At 39.7% G+C, this 14,043-nt stretch overlaps 2 protein-coding genes across 5 annotated transcripts; both read right to left on the bottom strand.

Moving 5' to 3' along the window:
• Positions 1–2,859: 2,859 nt before the first annotated feature.
• On the bottom strand, positions 2,860–6,684 carry LOC112173020 (probable sodium/metabolite cotransporter BASS3, chloroplastic). Of its 2 annotated transcripts, XR_005801820.1 has the most exons (6): positions 6,106–6,684; positions 5,536–5,631; positions 5,119–5,425; positions 4,771–5,018; positions 3,675–4,199; positions 2,860–3,001 (listed from the first exon to the last, which is right to left on the bottom strand). XR_005801820.1 is itself a non-coding variant. In XM_024310563.2 (5 exons), the coding sequence occupies exons 1-5, from the start codon at positions 6,480–6,482 to the stop codon at positions 3,959–3,961; spliced, it is 1,269 nt and encodes a 422-aa protein (XP_024166331.1). In that variant the 5' UTR covers positions 6,483–6,684; the 3' UTR covers positions 3,642–3,958. The 2 variants fall into 2 exon arrangements, 1 of the variants encoding a protein (XP_024166331.1); XM_024310563.2 differs by lacking the exon at positions 2,860–3,001 and having other exon boundaries at positions 3,642–4,199.
• Positions 6,685–11,238: 4,554 nt separating this feature from the next.
• LOC112169183 lies at positions 11,239–12,763 on the bottom strand. 3 transcript variants are annotated; one of them, XR_005801041.1, is made up of 3 exons: positions 12,027–12,763; positions 11,694–11,939; positions 11,239–11,422 (listed from the first exon to the last, which is right to left on the bottom strand). XR_005801041.1 is itself a non-coding variant. In XM_024306166.2 (2 exons), exons 1-2 carry the CDS (start codon positions 12,528–12,530, stop codon positions 11,874–11,876), a joined length of 570 nt encoding a protein of 189 aa, XP_024161934.1. In that variant the 5' UTR covers positions 12,531–12,763; the 3' UTR covers positions 11,578–11,873. The 3 variants fall into 3 exon arrangements, 1 of the variants encoding a protein (XP_024161934.1); XR_005801042.1 differs by lacking the exon at positions 11,239–11,422 and adding an exon at positions 11,450–11,568; XM_024306166.2 differs by lacking the exon at positions 11,239–11,422 and having other exon boundaries at positions 11,578–11,939.
• Positions 12,764–14,043: the final 1,280 nt, after the last annotated feature.

The raw sequence follows: 14,043 nt of genomic DNA, 5'->3' as shown, positions 1-14,043 counted from the left end.
TATAAGGGTTAAGGTTTCTTTGCACTGATAAGAATTCTAGATCTGAGTTTGCAAAGCACACAAGTTTACCGTGAACTCTGCCATTGTTCTTACTGCTTCATTTGCTACTGCAAATTTGTAACGTCCCGTATTTCAATTTACCCGTTTACTAGTCATTTGGATGGTAAATGACAACTACTTTCACTTTTTACTTTGTTTCGGTATTATTAGTGGCCCTAAAAGTTGACTTTTCGATCGGGTCAAAATTTGAGAAAATTTTCTTCATGAAAGTCGCAGAGGATATTAAACCGAGCAAGTGCATATGTGGTACGTAAAAATCAGAGTTCGTATGCAAAAGTTATGGCCAAAAAGGTAGAAGTTACTGTTTACGGTAACTTTCTATATATATAGAAAGTTACTGTGGTAGCTTCCATTTTCGGAAACTACCCACTCGGTAACTCTCTCATTTTCTCTTTCCTCTTTCCCGATCTCTCTCTCCCTCTTCTTTCAGTCTTCCACTGTCTCCGTCGAGATCGGCGCCGTCCGGCCACTAGAAGGCGAGCCCCGGTAGGTGGTTGACGCGGTTTCTCATCCTCTACACGGCTGTGGCCATGGGTGATGGTGTTTTGGTCGGAAAAGTGAGATCGAAGCCCAAATGCCCGACGGTTCCATTTGACTAATTCCGGTGATTTCTTCCTATTCCGGCGGTCCCCGGTGACAATTCCGGGTCAATCGAAGCACCTCAAGGCAGTGATCATTTCCCCTAAGTCCATTAACTCCAATTTGCATCGTAGAGGGAGAATCAAGGAGAAACCCGAATCTAGGGTTTAGAATTTTCTGGAAAAATTTCACCGACCGATTTCGTGCACTTAAAGGTAAAATTGGAATGTGTTGTAGTTGGGAAAAATGTTGGGCGTGTTGAGTAGTTGCTGCTGTCAAAATTTGGTGGCCATCGAAGGTGGTGACCACCGGCGCGTGGGCCCCACTCGCTGCCACTGTGGGTGGTGCGTGGAGGCGTATAGGGCAGGTTTTTGGCTTCTATTTTTAGCTAGTTAAATCCTATTTTTGATCTAGAGCTTATATATGTGAAGTTTGGAAATTGAAGGAGTTTTGTATCGATTGTGTAATTCCGAAGTTTGGGATGTCGATCATTGAATTACGAGAATCCGACCGTCGGATTTCTCTCAATTCTGCCCTAGAACCTTTAAACTAATGAGTTGGTATTAGGGGTGAAGTTGGATTAAATGGGGAAAGAAATTGGAAGTTTGATTTCAGAGGATAAAATATTAGAATCGTATTTAAATTGTCGAATTGTCGCTTACGGAATATAATTGTGTACAGGGCGATGTACCGAGCTCTTGCTCGATGAAGAAACTCGTATACGTGATCGTCGGAATAGTACTGTGAGTGGACTTTTGTTTTAAATAATGATGCATGAGCTTATTTTCTTGAATTAATGCTTTATTTAATTATTATATTACCGTTCGAGCATATGAATTGATTTCAGAATTTGATTTCGGTTTATCTCGTGGATTTGCTTTCAATAATGTTTTTCATGAAGTGATTATGATTTATTCCAGTTGTGAATTTGGGATATTAATTTTGTTATGCTCGGATTAGAAACTTTGATTTATGTTGTTTTTCAACAAAGTATTTTCCATGGTATTTATTTTAAAGTGGAATATTAGTTCATTATTGAACTTCCTTGCTTATTCATCATTGACCCGAGAATATTTTTGCTTGTGGGACACGCCGTTGATTTATTGTCATTTTCTTATTTATTTATCGACTTTCGGTTTTGGCATTGGGAATGCCTTATTGATGATTCTTGCTTCGGTTTTGTTTCTGAATTGTGATTTATAATTTGATCTCGCCTTTCTGCTATTGATTTGAGATACTTTTGGCGTGTGGGACACGTCGATGATATTTTTGGCTTATTGTGAGAATTTGGGGGAAGCTTTATGGATTTATGTGGTTTTCGGATTTTCTTTTTGCCATACTTTGGGTGATTATTTATCATGCTAGCATTGATATGTCCGCCTTTGTGGCGAGGTGATGGGATCACCGAAACCCGTCCGCCTTTGTGGCGCTGGTTACTGTCTTTGTGACAGTAATGTTGAAGCCCAATATCCTAATCGCTACACTTAGTGGCGTGTGGGTATATAACGGGAGTATATGGGAGTACTTTAGCCTAGGAGGCTCATTCGTATGGCTATCTTCTTCCCCTACTTTTATATTATTTCTAGGCTAGCGGGGTCTAGTCCGATGATACGATACTCATCGGGTTTGATTTACAGTTTCCAGTTTCCAGTCTCCTGTTTTTAAGAAAAAAAGTTTTATAAACGTTGCATGCATCGAAGTTTTATAAATTTAAATAAGTGGGAAAAGTATTTAAGTTTGCTTCATTTAAATCATCTTAATTATTTATTTTTGTCCACTCACACTAACGTGTTTTTCAATTCTTTTCCCCTGGGCCCTTCGGTTTCAAATGCCCAGTTTGCAGGCGAAATTAGTTGAGGTCGGGCGTACATGGAGTTGAGGCATAATCAACAGCATGGTTTCCGCGTTTTCCTTTGAATTAGGTTTTCCTTGTTTATCCTTTCTATTAGAATTGCTCTGATTACCTGTGGGATTAATGTTATTCAAATTGCGTTTTGTGTTTTGTGAATTGGGAAATGTTGTGATTTGGGGAGCAGGGTGGCTCTAGGAGAATAAAGATGGATGATTTAAAAGTGTAAATGTTTTCCTACGGGTTTTGGGTAGCCTACTTTTAAGAGAAGTTTCGCCAAATTTTTAGTAGAATTTCTTCTAAAGTGGGCCCCGTAGGACCACTTCGGATTTCGGGGTAAAATCCGGGGCAGGTCTTGTCAAAATTTATCAAAGCATCTATGTTGTGTTGTTGAAGCTCAAATTCTAACACAAACTTGTTGCAGTAAGTTCTTTCAATTCCACTACTTTGTCTGACATCTCTGAAATACGCTTTTCCAGAAAAAGTTTCCCTACAATTCAGTGATCCATTGACCTACAAATACAAAAAAAAGGTATTATAACATAATTATGATACTCAAAATTTTTACAATCCCTTCAAAGTAATTAACAAGGAAATAAGTACTCGAGGATTTTGACTGATTATGAGTGCAGTTATGAAGACTGAATTTTAGTTTTTTTTACTGTTTTGGGCCTTTAGGTCAGAGATGCTGTTGACAGAGGCATATACATAACCATGCATTATTATCTTCTTTAAGTGAACAAAAATCAGTTAAAAGTTACTTCACATGCTTTGAAAAATTCGGCTATACAAATGCTTGTTTCATGAGGAACTTCAAGCTGCAGAGTTATGCCGTTTACGGTAAAGAACTAAAGACTAGTCGACTAGATGTAATGCTTAATTGATTAAGTCCAGGCAAGCAGAGTCTGGAAGGGGTCAAATATGCCATGTTGAACAGAAATAAAGATGTGGTTTAATAGACAAGTAATTGAATTATCTAGTTTGTAGCTGGTTTGTTCCTTCTTGTGGGAAGGCTGTTTGCTTTGTTCTTGTTCCTGCTGTTACAGAAAACAATTGAAAACCATAAAGCATTCATGTGCTCAGGTTAGGTTGGATTGGGTGTAATCATGTGATTCTGCGAAGTTTCAAACTCAAAAGCACTGCAAGCTAATTGTGAAAGTAATGGAAGTGGATGAGAGTTGCAAACCTTTATATATACCTTAATGAGGGCCTATACAAAGTAGCAACATCAAGATGTAGCTGTAGTGTAGAAAGCTTTACAACTTTACAAGTAGTCTACGCCTAAACTATGTTTCCCATTGTCTATTTGGCTCCTTATCCTCTGTATGCACTATTCTTTCCAACCCAGTTGAGGTGTGTTCCACACAAACACCCCGGATCCCTTTCTATTGTACTTGCCTCAAAATGCTCTGCGCTAGTTACCCTGGCCATCAGTCTGCACTAAATTAGCTTTCTCTGGTTGTTGCTTCACTATGAAGCGTTCATGGTAGAACTGGTTTGAGGCATTAGTAGGGAAGAAAGGTCTCGAATTCGAGCACCCGTGCCCCAGAAAGAGGCAAGAAAAAGGCCCATGATGGCCATGGCAACAACCGAACATGCTGGAGGAACGGCTTGACTGCTCCCAAGGAACTGGCTTGCAAGGAGACCTGCCAGGGTGGAGCTTTGCATTCCTGTGCATAATGAAAGTGTTCTGCTAACTTCTTCTTCTTGCCTGTCACAGCAATAAAATTGTCTATTAAGCGGATTTGGGTTTATCAAATACCTAGCTTCTTGCACAATTTAAACTGGCTTGATTGGACTCCACAAAATTTGTTATATTCTTTGACACGCTGGCTTGCAAGACTTGAATGATATCTGAGGTTAACACTAAGGGATTCAAAGCTGGTATATAGGGAAAGAATAATACCCTGCTAAGAATTTAAGCTGCAGCAAGGAAACTAAATAACTCTGTTATAATGAATCTAGAAGCTCTTTATAATAACAGAACCACAATAATAAACAAAGCTGAGTTACTAGATAACTGTGTAATTGCAAGGTGGTCGGGCATGGAAGTGAAAGATAGATGTTTGCTGCATCAAACATGCATGCTATTCACTATTGGAGGGACAAAAGAGAGACATTACTTGAGTAATCAAACATTAAAATATGATCATGGAGGAATCAAAGTCCAGAAACTAGGGGAATGACAAGGATTGGGGTTGCTCACGCCAAAGCCCCAGAACTAAATGAAAGGCATGACTTCAGAACATAAATTTAACATTCCAGGGTAAAGAAAGATTTACCTTACACTTGGAATTTTGGATACCCAGTATCCAACAGCAAAGGCCACTGCATGAAATGCTAAAACAGGAAATATCAATCGGAGACCATCCATAGACAGAATTTGTCTTTGATTAATTGCAAGAGGACTGCCAATGCACAATGAAGTACAGATCATAGCAACAAATGGCATCACTGGTTGAAGGATGGTGACAACTGGTTTGGCATAAGTATTCAGCGCAAGGCCAATAGTGACCGGAACAAGAACAACCTAACCACCAAATCACAATGTTGATAAAATTAAAACCAGATCAATGAATGTCAACTAAATGTATGACCAGTATAGCAAATGTATCCCAACTCCCAATTACCTGCAATATTGACTTTGCCATGGCAACAGCATTGACCGGAACAACAGAACCAATTAAAAGGCCTGTCAGTATAGGGGTAACGATCACCGAGGCAATTGTGGTGGAGCTAGTGAGGAGGATACTCAAGGCCACATCTCCTTTGCTCAAGAAACTAGCATAACTAGATAGCTGTGCCCCTGCAACACAAGTGGTGAGGACAAACCCAGCGTAGAATATTCTAGGCACGCCAAATGCCATTGCAATTAACACCCCTAGAGCCGGTTTCAGCACATACTGTGCGATAAACCCAATAGAGAGTGGTAAAGGTCTGCAAGAGATGAGAAGTAAAGAATATTGGGAGCACACTCAAAAACTCACAAACAAATTGGAATAATGACAATAAGGAGAATATATACACAGTGGAGAATCAAGACATAACTTTTGACAGCAAGAGCAAAATCATCGACCGAAAGTTTGATTCCAATGGAGAGCATGATCCCACCAAGAGCAGGGGCGTATAAATCCTTGGATACCCTGAATCAATTCTGAATTAGGACATCTCTTATCTCAAGCTTTACAACAATACAGTCTTTTTGGCAACATCAACTTGAACCAGAAAAACTAATCCCTCATGGGCCTTTTATCAAGCACATGCAAGCTGTCCCAGCTTCAAAATTCTACTTCTCAAAAACCAAATAGGTACTATAAACTTCAGTGATTAAGAGTTCAATGAAATGGTCTAGGAAAACATAAAAGTACATGACAACAGAAAATATAAAAAAAGGGCATCTGAAAATTGCATTATTTTATGAAACTAATCCAACTTCAGTTCATGGTCTTCAGAACCACCTACACAGATAACAAAAAAAGGTAGTAAAATAATCCAACTTGGACTCACAACAAACTTCAAAAACAGAATCCCAGTTCTCAAATCCACAACACTTGAACATGCAAGTACTGAAAAGCTAGTAACCCAAATCAAAGAAACAAGGCCAAGCAGTCCCTTACCAAGTAAACGTGGCAGGCTGAGCCAAAGCAGCAATAGCAGTGGCAGCAACCACAAATGGAAGCATTGCGGATAAGACCTGAGACGAGTCCTCACCACTCTGTTCGGCTCCTTTGGACATAGCCGTTGGTGGGTTTATCCCAAACGAAAGCAACGAAGAGTTTCCTTCCCTCCGCTGCGACCCAACTCTTCCTATAAACGGCGACGTCGAGCAACCTTTTATCGTCAGACCCCCATTTCTGAACCCCCTCTTCGAGAACGAACCGAGCGAAAATGAAGAGCTTGATAGTCTCAGTCTCGGTGTGCATGTACTTGGCTTTAGCAGAAGTTTTGAGCTGTTGGGTGTGAGAGAAATGAAGGGTATGGAAGAAGTGGACATGGCTGTGGCGGGTCAGTTGGTGATTGAAAGTGGGGTTGTCCGCCGGAGAACGGTGGTTTCCGGCGGGTTTTGGAGGGGAATCCAAAGGAGAGGTGGTGGGAGAGATTAGGGGGATAGATTGAGGAGTTGAGCGAGTTTTATAGGTATAGATTGGATGAGCTGTTTGTTGTTAACGGAGAGGGAGAAGGGGACTATTGAGTGAGTGTGTGTTAGGAAAGAGTTGGGATGGTTTTTTAATGGACGGTGGTGATGGTGGCCACAGGTTGGGGATGTGAAGCTTTCATGTGATTTTGCAAGAGCGTCCTTGGTTTATTGCATTTTTTTGTGTCATAGTGTTTGTCATTGTCGTTAATTAACGTTCTACATTTTCAGTCAGGGACCCAAAAAACATTGGTTTTGTACATACGTCTCCTCCAAATATGTGACTGAGAAGTTGTAAAGGGAATGCTGGCCAGTTTCAGTCCATTTGTTTCAGGCTTCCACTTCAATATGTGACTGAGAAGAAAGGAAGAAAACCATGGAGGAAGACCAAAAAAGAGTACATGGCGACGAGTCTTATCGATTTGACCAATCTGTCCAATGATAAATGATAAGTTTCAAATGAGATCAGAGAAGTCCTTGTATGCTATTACAAATTGTTTGGTGTTCAATCGAAAATATCGAGTTACAATAATTTAAATTCAAAAATAATACGTGATTGTATAATTAATGAAATTAAAAAAAGTTAATTAGTTAGGAAGACTAAAACATAACAAATTTATGTAAATGAAGGGAATAGATAAAACATTGACTGCAATAAATATTGAAGCGTGACAAAGGTTAACGGAGGTTGAGTAAGATATTGACTGCGATAGATATTGCTTGATACATACTACTGATCGATTGGTTAGTATTCCTATTTGTATTTGAAATTACCCTAAAAACCTCGTCAGATTGGAAAGGGAGTTTTACCAAAATATTGGAAGTACATAGAAATAAAACCAGCCTTGTTGTATGGATCTGAAAATGTTTTGAGAAGCCATGCAAATGGAACAGGGATGTTCTACAAGTGTTTGAAAGTAGAAGCAAGCACCGTGATCAAGGCCGTGCGTGTCCATGCATTGCAACCAACTCTGCCGCGTTTGGCCGCGTGTTGGTGGTTCTTTCTGGTTCATGTTTAATATTTGTGTGATTTGCTAAAGAAAAATCCAATGCCAGTTGGGAAATTTGTGAAGGAAAAGAATGATGCCAAGGACTCAATTGAAGATACTCTTTAGCTGTTGTCAGTTTCTGATGCTGACTTTGATTTTTGAAACAAATTGGAGGAGGTCTTCGCTTCTTCAAGTTTGGATTAGTATAAAGACCAAAAAAAAAGGTTTGGATTAGTATTATATCTTGGCCAGTTTGAATGTGATGGTCCATATGGAATTATGATCGTCCAAATTGTATATATACTAAAACAGTGTTGCTGCACTGTAGCTTAGGAACAGTAATGGCTTAGTAACGGTACCGGCTCGAGCCGAGTATAAGCTAAAGTACAACATTTACAAAATTAGATAAGGACTTCAACCACAAGCCAATTGCTTGAATCGTTTTCTTTTGTAATATCTTAACTTGTTTATTAATCAGTGAAATTACATATAAACGATCCATTTGAATGAAGACTGTTAAAATAATTATTACTTAAATAATTCAATATTTTTGAAAAAACAATATTACACATGCAATACTCTCTACAAAACTCAATCATGAAAAAATAGAGTCACAAGATTTACATGTACTCTTGACGACATTTCTCAAACTTAAGTAGTTCCAGACTCCTCTAGGTGGAGAGACATCGCTAGTCCTATAAGCTTCTAAGTGACTATATCTTCTTCCACACGTACGCTTAGGACAAACTCCAGCCTTCATAAAAATCACAACCCAAGTCTGAATCTCACGACACAAACCTCGACCCATTTGCGGATAGGAGGAACCTTATGATTCCTCTCTACCTCCAACTTCTTGTTGCCAGACTCGAACACGGTCATCCCCTCTTGTAGCCAATCAACGTCAACCTTGACCATCTATAACACACAGCAACCATCATCTAAACATCAATCTAAGCTACCACTATCGGCCTTACCTTTCAATGGAGGTAAAGCCCAAGATTGCTTTTTGTTGCTTGCAGAAGTCTGCCACAGCCATCGCAAGACCATCCACACGCAAGGAAGATCGTATGTTGTTGATCACTAGGTTCTAACACCACAACGGTGGCCCACTTGACCACCCTCAAGGTCACTTGAGAGTGAAAACTACCATAATTGAGCTTCCTTGAAAACTCTTTTAATTTCTATAATTGTCTCGGACTCCTATAACCTATCTTATATTATACTAATACCTAACTCATGTTTGGTGCTACAAATGACTAAGGAGCAGAATAATATATAACTAAATATCTAGATATAAACATCAGGCTTGCAATTGAAATCCTTCACCCTTGCGAAAGCCTCCACTGCCTTCTCGGCAATACCCAACTTACCATACCCTTTGATTAGCACAAAAAATGCATCAGAGCCGATTCGAATCCCACAATCTCTGAACTCTTCTAGAGTTCTCCAATAGATACAAAAGCATTATTGTCCCTCAGGAGCATGTCAATCACTGTCAAATAACACATTTGGGTGAAAAACTTCGATCTTTGGGTGGCCTAGATAAAGAGTTGAAGAGACAATTGTGGGTTGGTCTGACGTTCTTGGATTAGAGAGATGATTTGGTTATCGAAGAATTGTGAGACAAAGGATTCAATGCCATCCGATTTGTTGACAATGGTGAGGAGGTCCTTGGTGGTGGGAGTTGGGTCTGGTTAGGTTTGGGAGTAGCCGCGCTGTTATGGGGGTTTGGGACTGAAGTAATAGATGAGGCAGAGTTGAATTGCAGGTTTAAGGAGGTGAGAATGATGAATTGAAGTGAAGAATAGAACCAGTGAGAGAGGCTTCTATAGTCCCATGGTTTTTGGTGTCGCTATGGTAGAAGGTGTTGAAGTGTTTTTGGGACTATGGAGTCTCATTTATAAGAGTTCTTGTTGATGCCAAGCATGAGCTAGCTTGTGTTACACTAGATAAGGATGTCCAATCTCATCCAATCCCTCGTAACAAATAAAACTTGAAAGTGTTATGGAATCTCTTCCCTAACCCCTTGAACTAGTAAGTCCCCTGTATTTATATTTGAGGCCCACTGCCATGGAAAATTCTACACTTTCACAAGTGTTAAGCATCTTTAAGACTAAATTTGTCATTAGAGCTGACATGGCTCGCCTCTTCTCAGTATCACTAAAAATCTATAGTGGACCAACATACTCTTTGCTAAAGCTTTTGTTCTTCGAGAAGATTTATCTTGAGATCTAAAAATATGCTACATTAAGTTTTCATTGGAGGAGACTCGAAGATCCTAATTGAGAGTATCATCAGAAAGTGCAACACTCCTGGGAGTAACTAAAACTCTACTCAAAGTCATTTTAGGGCTAGCTCAATCATTTGAAGACATCTCTTTCAAGCATGTTCATCAAGAAACAAACTTCATAATAGATGCTTTAGCTGAGCTTGGATAGTTCATTTTAGGAAGTCGCTATTGGAACACAGGGTTCCCTCTATCTATCTTTTATGCTTTTAGTTTTAATTTATTTGGTTTTGCCCTCTATATAGTTTTCCCTAAAAAAAATATATATTATTACAAAAGAAAATTACTTGGGGTGCAATAGGGTCTTATATAGAGGGCAACAAAGATAGGGGTGACCACTGACCACATGAAAGGAGACGAAAAAATGGTTACTATGATGGGTAAGTGAACCATAATTTCGTTGTCACATCAATTTTTCAGCTTGAATCGATCCATAGTAATGATGGTGTTGCTACATTATGGGTTCCAAAGTCCAAACATAACATGATATGGGCAAGGACCACAACCCACAGAAGAAGTGCTAATAGACACAACAGTTTGGGTACCACTACATGTGAGTCTGTGAGATGTCTAATGTCTCTACCCATGCGGCCTGCCTACCCAAAATGCTTATAGTTGATTCTAAAGTCTAAATAATCCCTCCTATTTCTTCCTAATGTGCTAAAACTGTGGGGGATCATGCTCTTAGAGAAGAAATGTCCCATGCTTTCATCAATGAGTTTCGCGGAAGGTGATTCGAAGTTGTTCGCTAACACAATCAAGCAGGCTTGTTTTATCATTGAAACATTTTTCTAGCATATCGTAAGCAAAATTGACTTCTGACTTTTGAGTTGAAGAGCATTGTGAGGTCAATCTCTATCAAATATGTCCTTTTTCTACTCACGAGTAGAATTGTTTCGACTATGTGGCCCAAGACCATCTACTGATGGTGGTGTAAATTGAGACATTACTTAATCTTTGTCCGTCGCCCTGGATTTGGTGTTACAGGAAACACCCTTGATTTTGTTATTGTGCAGTGAATAAGAAATGGGCAACGACATATAAACTCAGATCCGCAAAAAGCCGAGTTACTCCCTAATCGTGAAACCTTCGGTGTTTTAGGTCTAGATTTTTCATAACTCGGGATCACTATGGACATGAAATGAAATGTGCATATTCCCCAACATCTCAGCACAATGTTTGACCAGTCTTGAGTGTGTGGTCCAGAATCCAATTCACACATTTCAGCCTGAAGCTTAGGCATTGGTTAAGTTGCAGTGGACATGAATCCCTCTACACTGTTAGTCTCCAACTCTACCCCTAGATAATAGGATCAAGAACAGAATCAAACAAACAAAAACGTGGAAAGTAAATAAGAACAAGCCTCGGACGAGAAGAAAAAACAGAAGCGAAAACCCAAAACCCCAGAACCTGTCAGAGTTAACTAGAAAAACAAAGCAAAGCAAAAATTGGTAAGAACTGGTGGAACAAAACCTCTGCTCAAACTCTCTGACAATGGAAACAGAGCCCTTCAAGGTTTATACCTGAGCATAACAATGCAAATATAAGTCCTCTATGAAAATTCAAAATTGGTCAGTTTCAGAACAGAAAAAACGAACTGGGTTAGCATTCTTCATCTCTTCCATTCCACGCACAACTCAAACATCAATAAGAAACTACTCGAGCATTGCTACAAAAAAAAAAGTAAAGTTCTTTTTTATTGGAAGCTTGTATGTTATCAATGATTTTCATGATACCATATAGACTTAATAATAATACACAAAATACAACATAAACCTGTTGCGGATTCATCACCTGATTTGGTCTTCAAATCTTTTGTAATAGCTCTCTCTCTCTGCCTCGTCCAATCTCTGGTTCGAATCGAATTCACCGGCCATTAAAAACTTAAAACAACGCAAGCAACCACACTAACCCATAACCCAGACTCTCTGTGTATAACCCACAATTCTAACTCACATTTCTCCCCCAAAATTCCTACTCAAAACCTCTCCCAAAATGTTGCTCCTGATCGAGACCATACCGCAGTTTGCCCGATTTACTCTGCACATTAATCAATTCAAGTCCTATCAGTCTCTCTATTCTTTTTTTCAAATGACAATAGATAGCGAAAGAATTTCAAAGACTGACCTTGGAAACGGTGTCAACGATGAGCCTGCCGCCGCCGCCGCCGACATCAGCCTGGGCGGCGGGGGTGGCAGCAGTACAATCCGGCGGTGTTTCGAATAGCGAAAGCGAGAATTGCTTAAAAACAACGCCGACATCGAAGTAAATGATGCCGGAGCTGGGGACATCGACCCGAATACCCTTGACCGGAAACCAGAGAAAGAGCTCCTGGGCCGAAATACCCGACAAGGCTCCGATCCGGCCGTAACTGAGAGTCCCAGACACGTTCCTGTCGTAATGCAACTCACTCTCGAACTTGGCATTGCAGGCCTGATCCAGGTACACCTGGAACCGGCCGCCCTCGTCGATTTCGAACTGAGTCACACCCTTAGGCAGCAGCCCCATCGGAAGGCCGTGGGCCAGGAGGACGTCGTAGACGGACGAATCGGAGCTAATGGTCATGATCGGGAGCAGTAAGAGGAAGCAGAGAAAGGGTATGGAGTTGGAAGTGAACTGTAGTAGCAACATGGTGTTTGGGATTGGAGTGAGGTTGGGAGAGTGATCAGTGAAGTGAATTTTGGTGTTGTGTTTATATATCTATATATATATATATAAGGAAGAAAATGGAAAACAGGGTATTGGGTATTTACAAGTGGAGGAAACTAGGGTTAGGGTTTTAGGATTTATTGGAGAAAAGGGCGAAGGGGATTGTAAGGAGTGTAGAGAAGAGTAGAAGGAAGAGAAGGAGACAGTGGTGCCAGCTTGAGGACAGAGAGGATTAGGAGCAAAATGATCAATTATTGGTGGTGGAAGGTGGGGCCTCAGAACACAGAAGCTCTACTCCTCTGCGTAAAATGTTTTGTTTTGTCAAGGACAAATGAGACACGGCCATGTGTCCAAGCGGTGGGCGGATGTGTAATTTTGGCGGGTATTGTCTTGTTGGGGGTGGACAGTTGGCGGATGGTGGGAGATTTGGAATCTGATAAGCACGAGGAGGAAGTGGAGGAGGAGATTGGAGGAAGTAGAGACGGCTGTACGGCACTTAATGTTTTTTTTTTTTGGGTTAAACGACAGGCGGTGACCGGAGCAGATGGAGATGGACAGGTTTCGCGTTATAGCTAGGGTTTTGCTCACGGGGAACTTGTAGTTATTGTTTTTGTAATTATAACTCATGATGACCAAAGATACAAAAACCATTGTGGCCTTCACATCTATTGATAGATTTGGTTAGATTCCTCAACATCCTCATATTGCCTACGAATCCAAACACATTGCTTAAAAACGTTTATTTGTTTTTTATTTTTTTGGAATTAAGAATTTGAACTTGAAACACTATCATTATTATTTTTGTTGATGAAATGAATTTCGATGCAATTGCAAAAATTATATAAAATGTATTTCAAACTTATGTCATGTACGGAATAATGTATATCTTGTAGTCTAAAAAAGGTTGTTTACAATAAAGAAAAACTCTAAATAGAAACCAATATATGCGCATGAAATGATTATAACACAAAAAGTGAAAAGCTACATGGAGACCTAAGTAAGAGTGATTTTTTGGCATTGGATACACTGACACCGATCGATAACAATGGTATTAGTGCGGTTTGGTGATCGCCAAAGCCAAAGTTCCTTCTTTTCCTCTCTTCTTCCACAGTTTCCCATTAAATTCATCTTCTTCCTTGTTGATTTTAGTTATCATTGTGATCATTAATGCATTCATTTGATTTGCAACCTGATCTGTCAATCAACGACATGAATATTTTACTCGACCATATTTACAATCCAAAATATTAACTGATCTCAGTTTAGAATGCAGAATATAAATATAAAAATTGAAATAATCGGTCTGACCGTATGAGCACCGATTTCGATAAGTCCATCATGTGTTGATATCGGGATTTTCACTATACCTAGGTGATCATAGCCTTTTCAAACCTTCATGCACCTTTTAATTGATTAAGAAAAGGAAAAAATTCATGAATAGTACCCGAAGTAAGGCCAACTACGAATTTTAGTACACAAATTTCCAAAATATAAA

The sequence above is a fragment of the Rosa chinensis genome, chromosome 6 (genome assembly GCF_002994745.2).
Source record: "Rosa chinensis cultivar Old Blush chromosome 6, RchiOBHm-V2, whole genome shotgun sequence".
Taxonomy (NCBI): domain Eukaryota; kingdom Viridiplantae; phylum Streptophyta; class Magnoliopsida; order Rosales; family Rosaceae; genus Rosa; species Rosa chinensis.
Note: the sequence above shows the minus strand (reverse complement) of the source record. Positions and strands in the feature narration are given on the sequence as shown.